The 20,085-nt window shown below is 35.8% G+C and overlaps 1 protein-coding gene across 1 annotated transcript; it reads right to left on the reverse strand.

The window, feature by feature from the left end:
- Window positions 1-5,371: 5,371 nt before the first annotated feature.
- On the reverse strand, window positions 5,372-14,789 carry LOC144436402 (uncharacterized). Its single transcript, XM_078125202.1, has 12 exons — window positions 14,409-14,789; window positions 13,775-13,868; window positions 12,563-12,662; window positions 11,302-11,390; window positions 10,477-10,595; window positions 9,981-10,035; window positions 9,377-9,474; window positions 8,857-8,993; window positions 8,045-8,110; window positions 7,539-7,585; window positions 6,558-6,709; window positions 5,372-6,003 (listed from the first exon to the last, which is right to left on the reverse strand). The coding sequence occupies exons 1-12, from the start codon at window positions 14,419-14,421 to the stop codon at window positions 5,780-5,782; spliced, it is 1,194 nt and encodes a 397-aa protein (XP_077981328.1). The 5' UTR covers window positions 14,422-14,789; the 3' UTR covers window positions 5,372-5,779.
- Window positions 14,790-20,085: the final 5,296 nt, after the last annotated feature.

Here is a 20,085-nt window from a genome sequence, read left to right on the forward strand (position 1 = left end):
AAGCCTCATTATGGCTGTCACACAGGTCTGGTCTTGTTAAAAAAACACGATCGTGAGTTACATTTATTGATTCATATTTTGTGTTATACGTTGTTGTTAACATTGATGTCTTTTATGATGAACTCATTATATAGTCATACGTCATACATATAATCAACCAATCAGCATGCAGCCAGGCGATAAGGCAGACGATCAAATCGATATTTCTTGTGTGATGTAAGTTCCAGTTACAAGTTGGAATGCGCGTGCATATAAAGAGCTGAGTTCCCAGTGTATTCTACTACTTTCTTGTATTGTCATTTCTATTACTGCTGTTTTCCGAATCCCTTTTCTCTTGTGAGTCATCCACAAACACAAAAAACAAAACTAACAATTTTTGTTTACAAATTATTTAGATTAACTTTTTATTTTTACAAGATTTTTTGTATATTTACTTATTTTGGTGAAGTGTGGCCTATTAATCTCAATAATATCTATCATTTTTTATTTTACAGGAATCAGTAGAATTGAAACTGAGAAAGCGAAAAGAGGTAGGCAACTTTACCATCTTTCATACTATTATCATACAGAAACTATTAGTAATACTATTGCCTAGGGGAAATAAAGGTGAATGTTATTATTAAAATGCAACCTTGTTGTCTTCAAAGTGTCTAATTATGTACTTTCAAATGACATCCCTAGCATTCATTCTGATGTACAAAATCTAAGCAAGTTAGTATTTTGATGTGTATACAAAATTAATGTAGTTTGAAGTCTGCAACATCTGTGTCACATAGAACATAGACCCAAAGTATTTTCTCTCTTTACAAATGTAGACTGAGGTCTGTAATTTCTGTAACTTATTTACACCAGTAATATTTTGATGTACAATATGATACAAATTAGTACCTACGATGCATGCAATACATGCATTTTGTTAGTGTTTATTTCCATTGTGTAGTATGTACATGTATATTAGTGCTTTCTGTGGTTCAGACAGCTAGTGAAATAAAACCAACGGTGAACGTTTATTCTGTGATAACTACTGGATGTCTGGCAACATTGTTGTCTTCAAAGCAGCTACATGCACACAAATGTCATAGACAAGGTCATGTGACCTATCCATTATCTGATATCAATAAAAAGCCTATTACCATCACAAAACTAACATGTTTAGTATTCTGGCCCCAAACCACAATCCACGTACCTATCAAATGATGGGATATGGCCAAACAGAATAAAGTGTGACCCTCATCAAGATAGGGGATACATATCAACTGTGCAAAATAGTTTCCCAAAGAAGGTCCTTATAAGCATAGATAATAGAGGGGAAGTTGTAAGCAACAAATAATGTGTGTGTCATAATCCTGTTTACTGTTGTTGTGCAAATAAAAGGACAGAGGTTACTTCAAAAGACATGGCATTGACAAAAGGAGGCTGCATCTTTCTGAAAAGCTTTGAATTCTACCTTTCAGAAAATGTCAAAATTGAAAATTCTTTCTTCTTTTTTTGGTAGGTAGCTGCAACTCGATTGGCATATTTATCACTGCCTGCTGTAAATGATAACAGACAAAATGTGTCTGTCTACTATAAGGGAAGTGTAATAGAGAGGCCGTTTCGAAGAATGGATAGCCTAAAAGTAAGTTCAGAATATTTTGAAAAATATCTGCCATATATTTATGCAGTGAGATATGCAGATTGATGTTGTCACAGCTCAGAAAGAGAAAGAAATGTATTGGCATCACAGGCCTGCTTTAGGGTAGTTTACATGGAAAACAGGGCTATCCTATACTTTTTTGTCTCTTCTGTTGCCACTTAAAGTTTGATTAAATTTATTTATTCTATGCTATATTGACATTCAGTTGTTTTTTCAGACATAATAGATTAATACACAAGCAGGCTACAGAGACATCAATGTACTCATTATGCATACAAAGTTACTTGTCATAATATTAATAGTCAACTTTTTTTCAGGATGTATTTGATTGGGTATGTAGTGAAGTAGAAGATTTGCCACCAAATTTCTCGCTCAACTGTGGTACTGGGAAGGCAAATTGTGTTGACGGATGTCAACACACTTACAGCTGTACAACCAGTGCAGAGATAATATACATTTGCTCTCTGCCTCTGATGTTGTTTGTCAAAGAGGTGAATATCTACTTTATTCTGCTTGTGTATTTTTACACTGTATTGAAACTTTTATGAAATGTTGGTCAAGACCAAAATATTAATCAAAATGAATACATACTACTCCAATAATAATGTTGGAATATGAGAATCTGTGACTAAAACCCCTATCTGAAGTGTATAGTAACTTAGCAAAGCTTTCCTATTAACTTAGCGATCAAATATAGGAATAATATAGTTTAAAACCCTTATATATATATATACATGTATATACATAGTGACAGCGAGAGAGAGAGAGAGAGAGAGAGAGAGAGAGAGAGATTAGACTGACAGACACAGCGAGACAGACAGAGAGAGAGAGACATTGATATTCATCGACAAATGAACATTCAAAAAACTATACGCAAATATGTCTAGCAAATTGACCACACCCATAGTAACAGCCAAATGATTGCATATGTTGCTATGACAAGGTTGGATAGGCAAATGAATTCCTATATCCAGATAAGCAGGTGGGGTAAACAGTTTTTAAAACGGTACAGTTGTGCTACAATGCCATTGGCACTATTTTATATGTGTGGTTATACTGAAGGATACTGTCTTATCAATCTTGCCTTCTTTTTCAGGAGGGAGACGAAGAACATGATGAAACCTTGACAAACTTTGATGAAGTGTTTTTTTCATTGCTGTGAGGTTTAGTTATAAATATGTTTTGAGGTGCAGTTCATGTTTATAGATGACAATACACAATGCCAAATTGATCTGTGCCATTTTCAGTTTTATAGGATTTCTTTCAAAAATGATATTTTCATTATCTCAAATACTACTCGTCAGATTGCATTGATATCTGGTGTGTCGATGCGTAGAGAGGGTACCTTACTCAGATTTGTTAATTTCAAGTCAACACATCTTTCTATTTTTGATGATTTTTTTTTTTTTTTTTTTGTAATTTAAAAAAAATTAATATGTTAATGATCATTGTGACCGATGCCATATTGGAAATCAGTCACAAGACTAAGTAATCTGAAACTTTTAAAAAGGACACCATTGACGTCAAACAAGCAATGTAATGTGCTATAGTCTTAAGTAGACTACATTTAATCCATCTTGCAGAAGGGCACAGGTCTATATTACTGACACGACCCTCAACACTGAAGGGGCGACTTGTTCCGTATGCAAGCAGGACTAACAAAATGTGTGCACCACCTGCAAGCAGGTCCATAGACTATTAATTATCAGACGATGTTATGTCTACTACAAGTGGAATGTTGTTGACAAATTATGGACAGTGATTTTGGCAAATTTGTTAGAAAATTGAAATTCAAATTATTATTCAAAATTATTTTAGATCCCTAGTTTATTTCCAGGGTTAAAGCTGTAAGACACTGGAATGATTTAAAGCCAACATCAAAACCCTTTTTTGAGTGTGTGCATTCCCCAGTCATTATTTTTCTGAGATTTTGTGTAATTTTCATAACAATAGATTTTTTGTAAAATGGTGACTATAATAACAATATTTTACCAACTTTCTGTGAAATGTGTTTAATAGTGAGACATATAAACCACTAACCACTTTATTACTTTGCTAAAACAAAACTATATAGTGGTAGAGCTGAACACCAGCACCACTAACCACTTTATTACATCGCTAAAACAAAACTGTATAGTGGTAGAGCTGAACACCAGCACCACTAACCACTTTATTACTTTGCTAAAACAAAACTGTATAGTGAAGAGCTGAACAACAGAACCACTAACCACTTTATTACTTTGCTAAACAAAACTGTATAGTGAAGAGCTGAACAACAGAACCACTAACCACTTTATTACTTTGCTAAAACAAAACTATATAGTGGTAGAGCTGAACACCAGCACCACTAACCACTTTATTACTTTGCTAAAACAAAACTATATAGTGGTAGAGCTGAACACCAGCACCACTAACCACTTTATTACTTTGCTAAACAAAACTGTATAGTGAAGAGCTGAACAACAGAACCACTAACCACTTTATTACTTTGCTAAAACAAAACTATATAGTGGTAGAGCTGAACACCAGCACCACTAACCACTTTATTACATCGCTAAAACAAAACTGTATAGTGGTAGAGCTGAACACCAGCACCACTAACCACTTTATTACTTTGCTAAAACAAAACTGTATAGTGAAGAGCTGAACAACAGAACCACTAACCACTTTATTACTTTGCTAAAACAAAACTGTATAGTGAAGAGCTGAACAACAGAACCACTAACCACTTTATTACTTTGCTAAAACAAAACTATATAGTGGTAGAGCTGAACACCAGCACCACTAACCACTTTATTACATCGCTAAAACAAAACTGTATAGTGGTAGAGCTGAACACCAGCACCACTAACCACTTTATTACTTTGCTAAAACAAAACTGTATAGTGGTAGAGCTGAACACCAGCACCACTAACCACTTTATTACTTTGCTAAAACAAAACTGTATAGTGGTAGAGCTGAACACCAGCACCACTAACCACTTTATTACTTTGCTAAAACAAAACTGTATAGTGAAGAGCTGAACAACAGAACCACTAACCACTTTATTACTTTGCTAAACAAAACTGTATAGTGAAGAGCTGAACAACAGAACCACTAACCACTTTATTACTTTGCTAAAACAAAACTATATAGTGGTAGAGCTGAACACCAGCACCACTAACCACTTTATTACTTTGCTAAAACAAAACTGTATAGTGAAGAGCTGAACAACAGAACCACTAACCACTTTATTACTTTGCTAAAACAAAACTATATAGTGGTAGAGCTGAACACCAGCACCACTAACCACTTTATTACATCGCTAAAACAAAACTGTATAGTGGTAGAGCTGAACACCAGCACCACTAACCACTTTATTACTTTGCTAAAACAAAACTGTATAGTGAAGAGCTGAACAACAGAACCACTAACCACTTTATTACTTTGCTAAAACAAAACTGTATAGTGAAGAGCTGAACAACAGAACCACTAACCACTTTATTACTTTGCTAAAACAAAACTGTATAGTGGAAGAGCTGAACAACAGAACCATTTCTATACATGTTAACAAAATTAAAAAAATATGTAGAGGAGCTATTCTGACCGATGGGTCGCTTGTTCCAATAAATATTATTTTTTTCTTGAAACCTTTCTCCTGTTTATTTAGTAGGAGTGTGATGTTTGTGTGAATAGTATGACTGTGTAAGAAATTATGAATTACATTCAATACTTTAATCTATAAAATTGTTGATATTTTATTGATTAATGTTCTATCACAAAAAATTGAACACATGGCAAGTTCCTAAAATTTAGAATTCTAACAAAAGTTAGGACTGTTTATCACTGTGACAGTGGTTTTCAACTTATAGAAATGTCACATTTCTGTCACACCATATTGACTAAAAATACATTTTGGGTCCACAAATGTAAAAAAACAACCAAAATCAAAACACAATGGCTTAAATGAGTAACATGTGAATTTCTTGCAAAGTCCCTTCAGTATTCAACATTCTTTAGCATGCATGCAAGGAGTTCAATTCCTCCTGACAAGTGTAAGTGTAAAGTCACTCTAAAACAGCAATGATTACTGAACTTCTCAAAGATTTGTTGACAATGGGCTTGTTTATTTTGTAATATGTCACACCTGTCATATTCTAAACATTACAACATGCCATCAATACCAGGAGTTAACTTTAAGTACAGTTCCTTTGCTTCTGCTGCATTTGTGGGTACACTGTTCCAACCGTTCATCTGACATAGATCGTTGGCAATTATTTCAAAGTCTTCATTACCAAAGTTGTCATTGTCACATTGTTGCTGGCAATATGTGAATAGCTCTGAATCTGTATCCACTGTGTGCATATAATCTCTGCAGTTTGGTCGATCTGTAACAAAATAAAGTCTAGTGAATTTCAGTTATTGGTCTATAGAAAATACTGCATACAATACGTTACACTATGCACAAACCAAGTTGAAAAAAAAATATGGAGTATATATGCTACTCGTTCTGTGAGTGCATGTCAATGTCACTGGTTTTGCTATGTTCAAAGTGTGAGTCAAAAAATGTCAATACTTTCCCCATTTTTTCTGTGACATTACTGGCACAGGTAAAATTATGTTATTCTCCAATATTTTTCGTCATTCACCTGGAAAGTTATTGTGACCCAAGGGTTGTCACTACTCACGTAGCAACTTGTAGTGACAAAGGCCCCTAGGTCACTCGTATTTCCTGTGGCTGAACAAAGAAAAATATTGGGAATAACAGCTAATTGACTTGTACTGAGGTGTATTTCCTACTAGCCACAAACAGTTCCATTCTTGTCATTTTGGTTATAGACAATGTCTATGATGAATAAACAAGAAACATAACATGGAAAACTTTTCAACTGGATATCCATATGTATGATGTTAAGATGTTGAAATAAATTACAATACATACCTTGAAGTTCTGGACAGGTAAACAAAATCTCTGGGATTCCTGAAACAACATCTCCTTTTGTCTGCCTTCGTATTCTGTGGTGATTCCACCTTTCAGCAACTTGATTCAGTTCATGTTGCAGCAAACGCAAGTAACAAAATTGAATACACATACTGAGGGAAGAAGCATAGAAACATTTAGTAAGTTTTTGAAAGTTTTCCTTCTTGATGAAATATACTGTTCCAATTTCAAATTTACAAATACAAATCATTAGATTCTTTAAAATTTTGGATAATAGTTGAAAAGTACTTGTTCAGTGAGTTTGCAATGTCTCTTGGATAACTAAGAATCTGGTTTCCATCTTTTAAGATTTTATGGAGCTGTTTTTGATGTTTCTGGTGCATCTCAGAGTAGCTTCACATTTTTCTAATGCCACCATGGTTAAATTTGATCAGTGTCTATGAAATATATTATTAACAATTAATATTCACTTTGAATGTGTAGCATGTTACTTGTGAATATTCAATTATCACCCAATGAATAATGCATTTCTGCTATCTCCCATGATGCAACAGCCCATAGAAAAGACACTATAAATGCACAAGATCAACTTCATGTTTCTCTGAAATCTGAAGCAATTGAAATGTTGGTAAAATAAAATCATGAAATTGCAAATAATTGTAGGTGACATAAGATCATGAAATGACTATCCAGAAACTACAGTTTATGAATATGTGTATGTTTTCTGGAGTGGTGTTTCCCTTTAATATCTTTTGTTCGACACATTAAAACACAGATCAATGTTTGGAGCAATCCTTTCATTCACACAATTTTACGACTGAACACCAAAACCAACATCCCAACAAAATATCAAAATATTCGGCCCATTGATGTTGTAGTTCAAGTAACACACACACACACATACATGCCTAGGTCATAACATAGACAGAGCATGCCTGCAACACTTGTAGAAGCCGATAAGTAATATGATGAATAACTTACACATGTAAGGTATTACCAATGCACAGATTTCCACTGAACACCATATCCTATGTGAAAAAGAATATTATATTTTCAAAGACAGGAAGAACATGGGATCAGGACACTGTTTGCAGTTACACAAAACTTAAAAATACAGGCCTTTGAATGAAGGCCAGTTTGTAGGTGAAAATGGACCAGTGTGCAAATGTTTTGACCTGAAGAGTGTGTGTGTGTGTGTGTGTTTTTGTGTGGACTAGATCTCACAAATAACACCAATGGCGTTGCACAACTGTATTTTGCTGTTGCTATAGGAATGATGTTGCTAGGCATACTTTCAAACAACACCATCATTTTATATTCATGTCAGCCTCATGACACCATAATAGTAGGACAGACAAATACAAATAATACCAAGTGACAATCTCAAAGTTCTGTCTGTAAGTTCACTATGTTAAATGATCTACCAAAATACCACTGATATTATCTTTTTCATACATTGTGAAATTTTGTTCTACAAAAGGTATTACCTTGAAATGATTAATCCACCAGTCTGCACCTTTCATTCGTAATATTCCCCACCATCTTTCAATGCGCTGCAAGAAAAGAAAATAATAAGTTGAAACGTTTAATAATGACGTGTCTATCTCAACATGAAACTTTGTAACCAGGATCACTGATCTTGATAGTTCATTTACTTGCTTGGTTTGACTTGGTTTGGGGAAAAAGCGCTGTATTTTGTGATGGACTAACCATAAACAGTCCATGATCAAAAATATACACCACTCTTTTCATGTTCATTAAAATTAAGATGTAACATTTCAAAATTCAAAGACCAACCCTACAGAGAAATGGTATATTTGTGCTATGGTGGTCTTGCACAATCTTATGTTATCAGTAAAGAAAGTCACTGCTGAGATAAGGGAAGAATTTCTCTGCAGTCAAATACCTAGTAGCTACCCTTTCTGAACTTGGATTGGCAAGTAAAATCCACAACATGGCTTGCTGTTTACATAGTAAATTCTTTGGTCAAAGTCAAAATACATCAGCTGGTATCAGCACATCACCTTGAAAACGCATAGACATTGAAAGTCTACTCCGTGACTAGTCCTATATGCAGACGGTGTACACGATTAGCTAGTCCTAGTTGCAGAAGGGGAAGGAAGGGTTGACTTATTCTGTCTGCAAGCAGGACTACCATGTCACTATCTTCAGTCTGTTGTAGATGAAAATGAACTTCAGTGCTTTGGGAAGTATCTCTGCCAAAATGTTCTCTTACAGATAAAATACAACTGTATAATGTCAGCTAGGACAATAGTAGTAACTTAAAATAGCTAAATACCTGATTAGCAGTTGAACGACCATACCAGTAGCTGTTTTCAGCGAAGGCATCATCACCATTAGCTCTGAGCAATGCCTGGATTGTCATTATAACACCAGTTTCTGTTCCATGATCTGCACGTACTATTCGGGGACAACCTTATTGAAAAGCACAGCAAAATGGAAATGGCTTACTACAGGGGTTTTTGTAATGCATAAAAATATTTTGATAATAACTGAACCTAATTTATTAGTACAATAATACAGGTAAAATAGTTAATACCACACTGGTGTTCCAGGTGAATTGTTCCCACTCAGAGAGAGAGAGAGGGATCTGTGACAAACCTCCTCAAAGACAGTATACAATTTGATTAGACAGTTTGGATGCACATTTCCCAAAAAGAAAAGAGATATAGGACATCATCTTATTCAGTGACTAATTATGTGGTAACAGGAAAGGGTGAAATAAAAAAACACTTCATTTAAATGTTTAATTGTATGTATATCTGCAGAGACTCTTAAACTTTGATTGACAACTGCACCTTTATGTTTCTTTATGGCATCAACATAAAAAGCAGCAACTTTCTTTGGATCACGGTTGGATGCACATACTTTCAACCATATGACCTTACGAGAAAACCTGAAAAAATGAAGACAAATACGGGCAATAATTGGTGAGAATGCCATGAGCTGAAATGTACAAATCTCCTGATCATAACACACCAGGCTTAGATTGAAATATTGAAATCAATAAGAAGACGGAAATTTGTCATGATTAAACAATTAAAGTGAAACACAAGACTTGGTGTTCCTCTGTACCTTAGTGTATGTATGCCAAGCAAAGGAATGTGCATTTCAAAGCACAGGAATGAGGTTTGGATTTCAGCTTCCGTCACTTTTTAGTTGATTGTGTATTGCAACCTTACATTTGTAATTTTCTAATTTGTCATCCAGGCAAAAATACCTTGTATTACATCATATTAGTTTACATAAAAGTAATGATTAACATGCAGTTGGCAGTAAAATACAATACTGTGTGTATAAACTTGGCTTAGTAGACGGTCCCTCAGTGACACCAACACAGATACACATCACTGGAGTTATATTAAGGCAGTATACTCTGACATATCAAACGGTGCAACTTACCCATCAATGCAGCCATGGATTGCTAAACCATAGGGTACAAGTTTATCGTAGCCATCTGTGGAAGAAATATTGTATGTAAGCTATGTGGGTATTGGTAAGAGAAGAACATCTATTCAAAAACAATGGCCAGATATGCCAAAAGTTTGATTCAGAGAGAGCAAGTCTTCATAGATGACGCAGTTCTGCAGTCCCCCCCCCCTCCCTTGAATATTTTACTTCTATATGACTGAATGGATGCCAATTTGGATGTTAGTCCAGAAAACAATGACATGCATATGCACAGGATAGTTTACTGAAAGTTTTGTTGAAATTGGTCAGAGATACAGGTGGACACAGACAAAGATGGACAAACAGACAGATGAACACACAGGACCCAAAGTGGTAGATCCTGTCAACTTTGCCACTGGGGGCCACAAACTGGTGTTAACCAACTAATTTATTTGGACTAGCCTAACTGTAAAATGTAATACTATATTACAATCTTAAAAATACATACCATAGTGCCAGACATAATTTGGTCCTTTACATATGTATTCACGCCGTATCAAGCGATGTAAGTGTCGTTGTTGCACTCCTTCCGGGTCCAAAATCTTTACAATTTGTCGCACGATAGCCCTGAAAGCAGAACATAACATAGGCTTAGCCATCAATCAAAACATTACTAGACTTATTTAACGGAACTGGCTCCCTATTCACACGTGACTTGGCAGAAGGGAAACTGTAGTGTTAAAAAAATGTGAACTTTTCGAACAGCACTGAGCTATATTTGGCAAGACAGCACAGTTGATTTATGAAAGGCAACTTATTTAAATTTGCAGAAACAACATTAGAATAAAACAGACACACAGAAAATTAACATTGTTTTTGTAGGGCTTCTTTTCCTGCCTCATGATTATTCAGCAGATATGAACTGTCAAAAGTTGCATGATGAATCATTCATATCAACTTAATACCCATGAGGCAGTAGCCCAGGAGAAAAGAAGCCCTAAAAAGTAAAACTTCTACTGTCAGTTTTTTGTTGAAAGGTTGTGTAATCTATACGATGTAAACAATACAACAACTCATTAGAATTATACTTTTATGAAATACCTATATTTTCTGGCATAACCTTCACTTTATATTCATTTATATTCGTTATGCTTATTGTAGTGTTAACTTTTCAAGATATCTCAGAAGACTTTCAAGATGATCAACTTGACAAGTTTTCTTGGTGACTGAGTGAGATTAATGAAGCATGAAAACTGACATCGGTAGTATTTCTAATATACAATAACAAGATGCACACGGATGTACTACAGAGCATGCAGGAAGAAGTATTTACCTTGTCACTTTCAAATTATATTTTGTTCTTAGTATGGCAACCATTTCATTTGCACCAACAGTACTGCCAGATCCATTTGTCAATTCCATCTGTAATTTAGCAAATGAATAAGAAAAAGAAGTGCCAATGGCATTGCAGCACAACTGTACAGTTTTTAAAAATGTTTATCCACATTCTGATCTATGTTAGGTATAGGTGTTCATTTGCTGACTATCCAGTTGCCTATACAACCATGTTGTTATCTCTGCAATATATGCGATCATTTGTCTGTTGCCATGGTTGTGAACTTGTTGCTAGGCAAATGTACATACATGTCTTGTACATTTATTCACTTGTCTATTAATCCCTGTTGCTTTCTTTGTGAAATACACCACTGTTTGGCTCTTGCTATTGGCGTGGTCATGGTTACTAGGGATATTTGCATAGATTTTTCAATGTTTACTCACTAGCCTACCAGATGATGTTATGTAATCAATATATACTGCCATTTGGTCGTTGTTCAGTGCGTGGTCAAGATTACTAAATGTTTTAAGAATATCTGCAGAATAACCTTTCTAGAAACATCTCACCATGTTTCATTCTCATTGACCCAGTACTTCTTGAGATACAAATTTTTTGACCAAAATTCACATTTTTACACATAATTTGCATATCACTGATGAGATCATTATATGCTTAATACACCCCTAGATGCACCCCATTAAATTTCAGCCCAATCTGCTGAGTATTTTTGGATTTAAATTTTGACCAACACTCACATTTTTAATCCAAAACGCACATCTCTGATGCAGTCATTTTCATATGCACAATTTTCCAAATAGACACCCAATTTGAAAGTAACATGACCACCAAAAATAAAAGCAATCGGTCCAGCAGTTTTTGACTTTAAGTTGTTCACACACACACACACACACACACACACACACACACACACACACACACACACACACACACACACACAGTCAGACACTTTGCCATGCCTATAGCACTATTGAACGTTATCTGGTCAGTTGTACTAATGAAACCGTCACTATTGCAACTAGTTATTGGTCTATAAAAATTAACCAACTTTATGTTTAGCAATAATTAAAAGCATTGTAAGTAGTGAAAGGGCTAGGAATAAACTGGCACTTGAAAATATTTAATGCATAGACAGCAAACTGTTAAACAGTTCATTTTTCCACTTCATTTTAACATCATTTTTCAACATTACACTGTAAAAAGCATTTGGGGATGAGGCAAGAAATTGTCATTTACAAACCTGAACAGCTGATGCAATGTCCTCAATCTCTGACAATGCCTTGGGTCCTTTTCTAAAAAGGCCAAGCTGGGAAAGGATCCACCTCCTAAAATATGAAAATCTGGAATGAAAAGAGAATGGTATTGGGTAAAGTGACAGCTATTATTCACCTCATTTATATAATAGTCTTTCTATTCCAGATTATGTTTGTGAATTTTTTAATTTGGGTGAGACTTGTTCAAGGAATCATAATCATAATTTATGTACTTGACCATCTACTTAATATTATGTGTCCCTATTGATATTACAACATCAATATACATGTAAACTTGGCTGTTGCTGTCAACATGGTCTTATTGCTAGGTACATGTCTTCATTTTGTGAATTTTCTAACACTATTATTCTGTTTGCAAAATAAATGTGCATATGGTGTGGTTGTTAGGTGGAATCCAAAATTGTGTGATTCCGATAACATGGTCTCAGAAAATAGGATAGGTAGGTCAGAAGGCTTAAACTAGGGTCAGGTTATTGGAAAAACTTAATTTATTTTGGCCTTAGGCATATTACATTTATAAAGCTGGCATCAGAGTCATCATCAGGTTCAGTGTATGACTCAACATCAGATTTAGCATCAAATTAAATAGTGTCAACTTCATTCATACAACAGACAGCTAGTGTTTGGATCTCAAGAGATGCTCCCAATGAACACCTCCCTGACAGATATCAGAATGTCTCTGTTTTTAGAAAAATTTGTTGCAGAAATTGGCCTGAAGTAAATAAAATACATATATTTGAATTCATTGCCAAAAGTTAAGCCGATGTGTGTTTGTTTGTGTACTAACATTTCCATTCCAATAATGTACTCTCCTTAGAAAAACAAAGTTAATTGATTGGCCCGTGACAATTTATTAAGTTGACATTATATTTCCAGACTTTACACTTACACTAAAAACAAGTATAGTTGAAAACATTACTTTGGTACTGCCAGCAACTACAAGAAGGATCAAACACTATCTTACACTGAGCCATTCAATCATTCATTTGTGCATCTATTTGTTAAATAAAAAAATAAACCCTGTTCAATCCCCAAGCAAATTCAATAATGTACTCCTTTTGGTTTAAAAAATGAATAAAGTATATGAGGGGACACAATATTATTGATAGAGGCAAGAAGACATCCACATTGTAACATATCCCAATATACTTAATAAAGTAATGCAATAATAACAATACCTGTAGTTAAATCCATGATTTTTCACCATCAAATAGTGTATCAGCCGTTGCGAGTAACCAAAAGAGAAATATTTCTCTATCAAGGCTTTTTGAACTGGAATGAAATCAATACAATTACAAGTTAGATGAAACAACATGAAACCAAATTTAACAGTCTATTTATATGTGCCTGCACTAAAAATATTATGATTGAGGTGAAAGCTTTGTTATCAACATCCTTATTTCTAACTTGTCCTTAGATTTTTTCTGTACATATGAAGATGTGCAATTCTGAAAGACCTTCAAAGATGATCACGGAATTTATCCACAACGAACGACTGATGTAATGGGTCAATCGCGGCATAGACCCTACACCAACCGTGGTGTAGGGTCTATGATCGCGGGTGTCAAGACGTGTACATCGACAAACATTACGATTATTTTATCTAAAGAAATAAATAAATGTAACTTTCCCGTTTAATGTCAACAACGTAACAACGACAACTTACACTATTCAAGTTCGTTCACCACGATCACATAGCTTGTGAAACAAAATACAACGCACAGTACGTGTATTCACGACAAGTGTTTTTGTAACGCTTTGAGAATGATAAACGTCTAGTCTAGGTCTAAACCTCAAACACAATACACTCACCTTCCGTAATCATACTAATATTAGCAACTTGAACACGTCAGAACTTGTAAATATGCTGATTTGATCATAGATGTACATCTACAAACGCACACACATGTTCTGGATGGTCTGATTCTCGCTGCACTGCCCCCATCATGAATCATTGATCTACAATTTTCCAATTTCGTCGTCAGCATGACGCTGAAGTTTTTTGCATCACCGTCGATTCCGTTGGTGCATCATCATCAATGCTTTCATCATCGATGATGCCACATCACCGTCGTCAATGTACACTGGTAAGTTGCCTCGATGATGTCGCATGATGTCATCGTCGCCCTCGGCCAACGACGATGCATGTTACAAAGTTGCGACTAAAAATAGCCTTTGCAACACCATCGATGGGTTCCATCGATGGTGTTGCAAAGGCTATTTTTAGTATTCTTGATTTAGACCGTCGACGAAGACGCAAAGGCATCTTCTGCGCATGTGCGTTTTTCAACATCGGTGGTGTCGCAAATAAGGCATCAACGATGATGTCGCATACTTGGCCAACGATGACGAAAACTTTTGCATGCATGGTGATGTTGATGACGACGACGATGAAGGTCCACATTGGCGTGTGTAGCTAGTTTTATCGTCGACAACAGCCGATGACGACGACGACTTTGATAGGCTTTTTCTATGCAATGTAGCGTTGATGACGATGGTCCCAACCGGCTTTCCATAGCTTTTTCTATGCAATGTAGCGTTGATGACGATGGTCCCAACCGGCTTTCCATATTATGATGATGATGATGACGACGACGACGACGACGACGACGACGACGACGACGATTGATGACGAGGTTCAGAATATTATGCAAGGAAAATAAGGCATACACTTTGAAAATAAAATACCAATGGCATACGCTTATTGATGTATACTAGTCTACTTACAGAATCTTCATATTGTTCCCGTTTTGGGTCAAAACATAAACTTGGAACGCCACGCAGACCACACGGACCATATATTGTAGTGTAGACGAAGTCTACGGCTAGATCACTTGCGACGAAATGGCTCATTGCACATACCGTTACAGCAAACTGTCTGTGTTTAGACGTCTTGCTTGTATTACAAGCAGGCTCCAGAGTCTAGGATACTAGCATTTATGATGAACGTATGATACAGGACTACAACACTGGCTCCACAGGACAGCCAAATATTGGTTTGTCGTAGACTCGACTATACTTTGTGAAATGTCTCAAACCCACGACCAGTGCATTTGAGACACATCAGTTCCCACACCCAAACTATATTATCACTGGTAGCTACCAAATTGTTCACCAGAAAGTACGTATACATATTGCCACTTCAGCACATTCTCGCAAACCAGAGCTGTTGTTTCTTCAGCGACACTGCCAAATACCTTGGTGGTGCGTCTTGCGGACGGTGCCATAAAAGAGGTTGTGGTTTACGACGATGCCGCAGCCACCTGGTAGAAAGATTACCTAACATGCTAATTTAATACGGTACCTCATTGTCAATTTACATATTAAGTAAATATCCTCGCTCGCTAGCGAACCTGCACTTAGGGACCCCGTTACTTTATATCCATGTCACCACCTTGTGACGACGGTGGTGATTTTGATGGTAGTGGTGGTTGTGGTGGTGGTGGTGGGTTGTATCTCCCTATAGATAGACTATGGTGTATTGCAGAGATTGTCGATGGACTGACGAAATACAACCTTCTATTCTCAATCGTTCGCTATATAATGATCAATATAATGTTTGAACCCTGATATGAGGGTCTGATCAAGTTCTGAAATTGTATTAAATTTGACTGAGCTATAATACCTCGACCTGCCAGGCGTTCTCGTCATTTAAAACGGCTTGTCAGATCAACCATAGACAGTGGAGGGGAGTCTATGGATCAATCAGTCACCTTTGTACGTACGGAGTCTATCGGCGATTATCACATAGCAAGTCATGTGATAGCTCAACGACTAAAAATGTAGTCACGATAATTATACAGCAGGTATTATAATTTGTACTGTATGTAGACATTATCAAATGTAGACTAACTGACCAAGAAAGATATGGTTTGTTGAATATTACCACGTGCACATTACTGCAACAAAAGATCAAAATTACATAGGTTGTATGACTCACAGCTGGAAAATTATATTCAATCTGTGACTGCTTCTACTCTAAAAGCTATCGTTTTATCACCCAGCTATTGTAATCTGTGCACTAAACTACAACTCATCTCAATTCAGGTGTATTAAGTTCCTAAGATTAAAGATTAATTTGCAGCATTACGCCCACTCAGGTATTAAATGAAAAATTCTGTTCTAATAGAGTTTTCACTGTAAACAATTATGTCACGGTTTACCCTTCAGTGCTAAAAGTAAAGTAGTGTGTAAATGGCCAAGGAGTCGCAATGAAATTGACCGTGACAGGCTAATTTTGTGACTATGCTTTATATATAGAAGTAGGAAGTCATTAGGTCGGAAATCGTTATACAATGATCATTCAGAGATTATGTTTTATAGTCCTTGCAGCCAGGACGTGATATCATCTAGTAACAGACCTGTAATTACATATATGCTGTGGAACAGACCCTGAGATGTGTAGTTTTAACTACACAAACCATGCTTAGATTTCTATTTATCAATGCCGTTACTCATTTTCCTCAGATTTAATTTGTGTATATCTCAACAATATACACCTTCTAATAAAAAAAGGTACTGTGAAAAAAACCGGGAAATCGATTTATCTCCCCATTATCATATAAGGTGTATATAGATAGAATCTTATAAAAGCTATAAACTGTCGACAATCAAATTTTGTTATTAAAATTGGCGTACCAACTAAACTCCAACTGAAATATGGATAAACGAAGAACGTCGAATTCTAGGAAGTTTTGGTATACTAGACCTAGAAACCTACTCACATCAAGTTTCATTGAAACTTGAACGCCGAAAGCATAATTTTTAGTGTCTGTGTTGTGCCAATGAAATCTTGTGCCATACCTTCGACGCACATAAAATTCCGTATAAATGTATCAAGGTATACACTAATTTGGGTTATGATAAGACAAAAGTGACAGTCTAGAATAGCAGGTAAGATTTTATGATGGATACTAATTATTTTAAAAGAATGCAGAAAGAAAACAAAAACTTGACGCTAGTTTTCCAATAAAGAGAGCCCAAAATGGCCGACAATACCAAACAAACAGACATATTAATTGAATAGAAAACAAACAAGTAAACAAAGATGTGAACAAGGAAGGAACTTAATTAATACTTATAGTTATGAAAATAGATTCAATCCTGCCTTGGCAACCTTCCAGGAAATTGTGAATGTTTTGAGTAATTACTGTCATTGACAAAATTAAAATGCCATAAGAGATTGTACTAAATGATTTGCTTTGTAAATCCAATGTTTGTCATGTACCTCTAGTCAATAGACAGAACATTACAAATCAGTTTTAGATTATTTCAACGTGTTTACTTTGAGACATGACGCCGATCTGGTTGATTGAATACACCTTGCCACTATGACGATACACTGTATTCATTAATATTTCATGGTTGAATCAAATCCAACGACTCGGCAATTTCGTTCTGTATATTTTTACGCCGATGTTTTACTCTGGTTCTCATTGTGGTTAATACTGAATGATCACCGCAATTATTTATTTTGTTATTTTAATGCATCATATATTTGATGATCAAAATATTTTATTAGTTTTTATAAAATATTAAAATTACAATGTCATCTTCAGAGAGATTGCTGAAAGGTATTTACTGTATGAGACAATTCGTCTGTACTGAGCGTACTAGTGTTGAATATATGATATTATTCTCTTTCATTCTTTCGGCAGATGATGATGATGATGATGATGATGATGATGATGATGATGATGATGATGATGATGATGATGATGATGATGATGATGATGATGATGATGTTATGGTGGTGGTTGTGGTGGTGGTGGTATCTTTAGGACTTACTTCCCCACCACCACCACCACCACCACCACCACCACCACCACCACCATCACACCACCACCATCACACCACCACCACCACCACCACCACCATCACCATCATCATCATCATCATCATCATCATCATCATCATCATCATCATCATCATTATCATCATCATCATCATCATCATCATCATCATCATCATCAAGCCCGTACTGAATTGGCCTACGTATTGTTCGTTTATTCATGTCGATATCAGCCAGTACAGTATGTATGCTGGATTTCTCGTCTAGATAGAATCGTGTCTTCCATTGAATTCCAACCGTTGGTGCTATGAGTCATGCCATATCAGCACCGTTGCACATTTCTACATTAATTCAATGTAATTTTATTGCCATCGCTGTAATATCAATGTTATGCGCCTCTCGTCGTGTGAAAACAGACTATTTTTTCATTGAAAATCCCGGCTGTCACGCATTACCGGTTTTTTCCATCCTAATACACGCTATCACTTACGTCAGTCACATCTGATATCGCTCATCTGTTAAGTAACTCGGTTGTTCAGACATCGTAACATACTTCGTGCAAGGTCAAATCTTAATAGAAACAAAGATGCTGTCTACCAGTCGAGATAGTTGACTTATATGCACTCTGACTTTGGCTCCATAATGTACGTGTCATTCTGCAATCGTATATTACGTAGTGAAGCAGAAAAGCCACGTCTCGTACAACCTGAGCCAGAACTGTTCATCGTTACTACGTTATCCACCATTCAATAACACGATCTATGTTTTTGAAATCAAAATTACTACGGTCCTTCACTTTTGGGATAAATTCAGAGAGAACTCGATAGAAATAGTACACTTTAATATGAAACGATTTAGTAAGAAAGTACCGAACTACCTTGTGAGTAAGGTATTCCCGTCACATATTTTTTTTCAAACGAAAGGCTATTAGAGGGGGTCATCTTTACCATGATCATCCTGTATCATGTGAGAATAAACATGCACGTACGTACGTCAATGAATTATCATACGTAAGCATTGTAAGTGTAGGTTGCATTACTACAGATAACAAGCTGGACAGTTGTCATGGTCACTACATGTGCAATGTATATGTCAGCAACTCTGTAACAACATTTTGTTTTTCCTTCTTACTGTCTTAGTTTGCCGATAGTTTGAGTTTCGTAGTGATAATATGCACACGAATCTCGTTCTATTCCCATCGTCTTGAGTTACAGCGTTTGTTTCGTTTTGAAATTTGAATGACAGCTTTTGATGCTGATAGAAACGAATAGGTCAGGAGACCATCCATGACAACGTTCAGATAAGATTTAAACAGTGGAAGTAGTTATAGATAGACGGCAGTTTTGAGTGGTTAGATTTAAAATGGTTGCTAGTATAGGCCTTGTTAATTTTCGTTGAAAGACAGAACGGTCACCCTCAGAATAGTTACATAACATCACTACTACATTTGTAAAGGCCAAGTTCGGATAAGAATTAAAATTTGGGCACAGTTGTATGGCAGATCTAGAGATATTGGAAAAGTTGGTCTAGAACCAAAAAATGATTCTATTTAATCTTTGTAAGGACCTGGGATTGAATCTTTGGCCTTTAAATATAGCTGTATTGAAATAATACATTTCAAATTATCGATACAGATGTACGGACAGCATTGTTACAGTTACTGTAATAGCACACCGGGGAGACCTAAACATGTGTGAA

This window comes from Glandiceps talaboti, chromosome 6 (assembly GCF_964340395.1).
Source record: "Glandiceps talaboti chromosome 6, keGlaTala1.1, whole genome shotgun sequence".
NCBI classification, from domain to species: domain Eukaryota; kingdom Metazoa; phylum Hemichordata; class Enteropneusta; family Spengelidae; genus Glandiceps; species Glandiceps talaboti.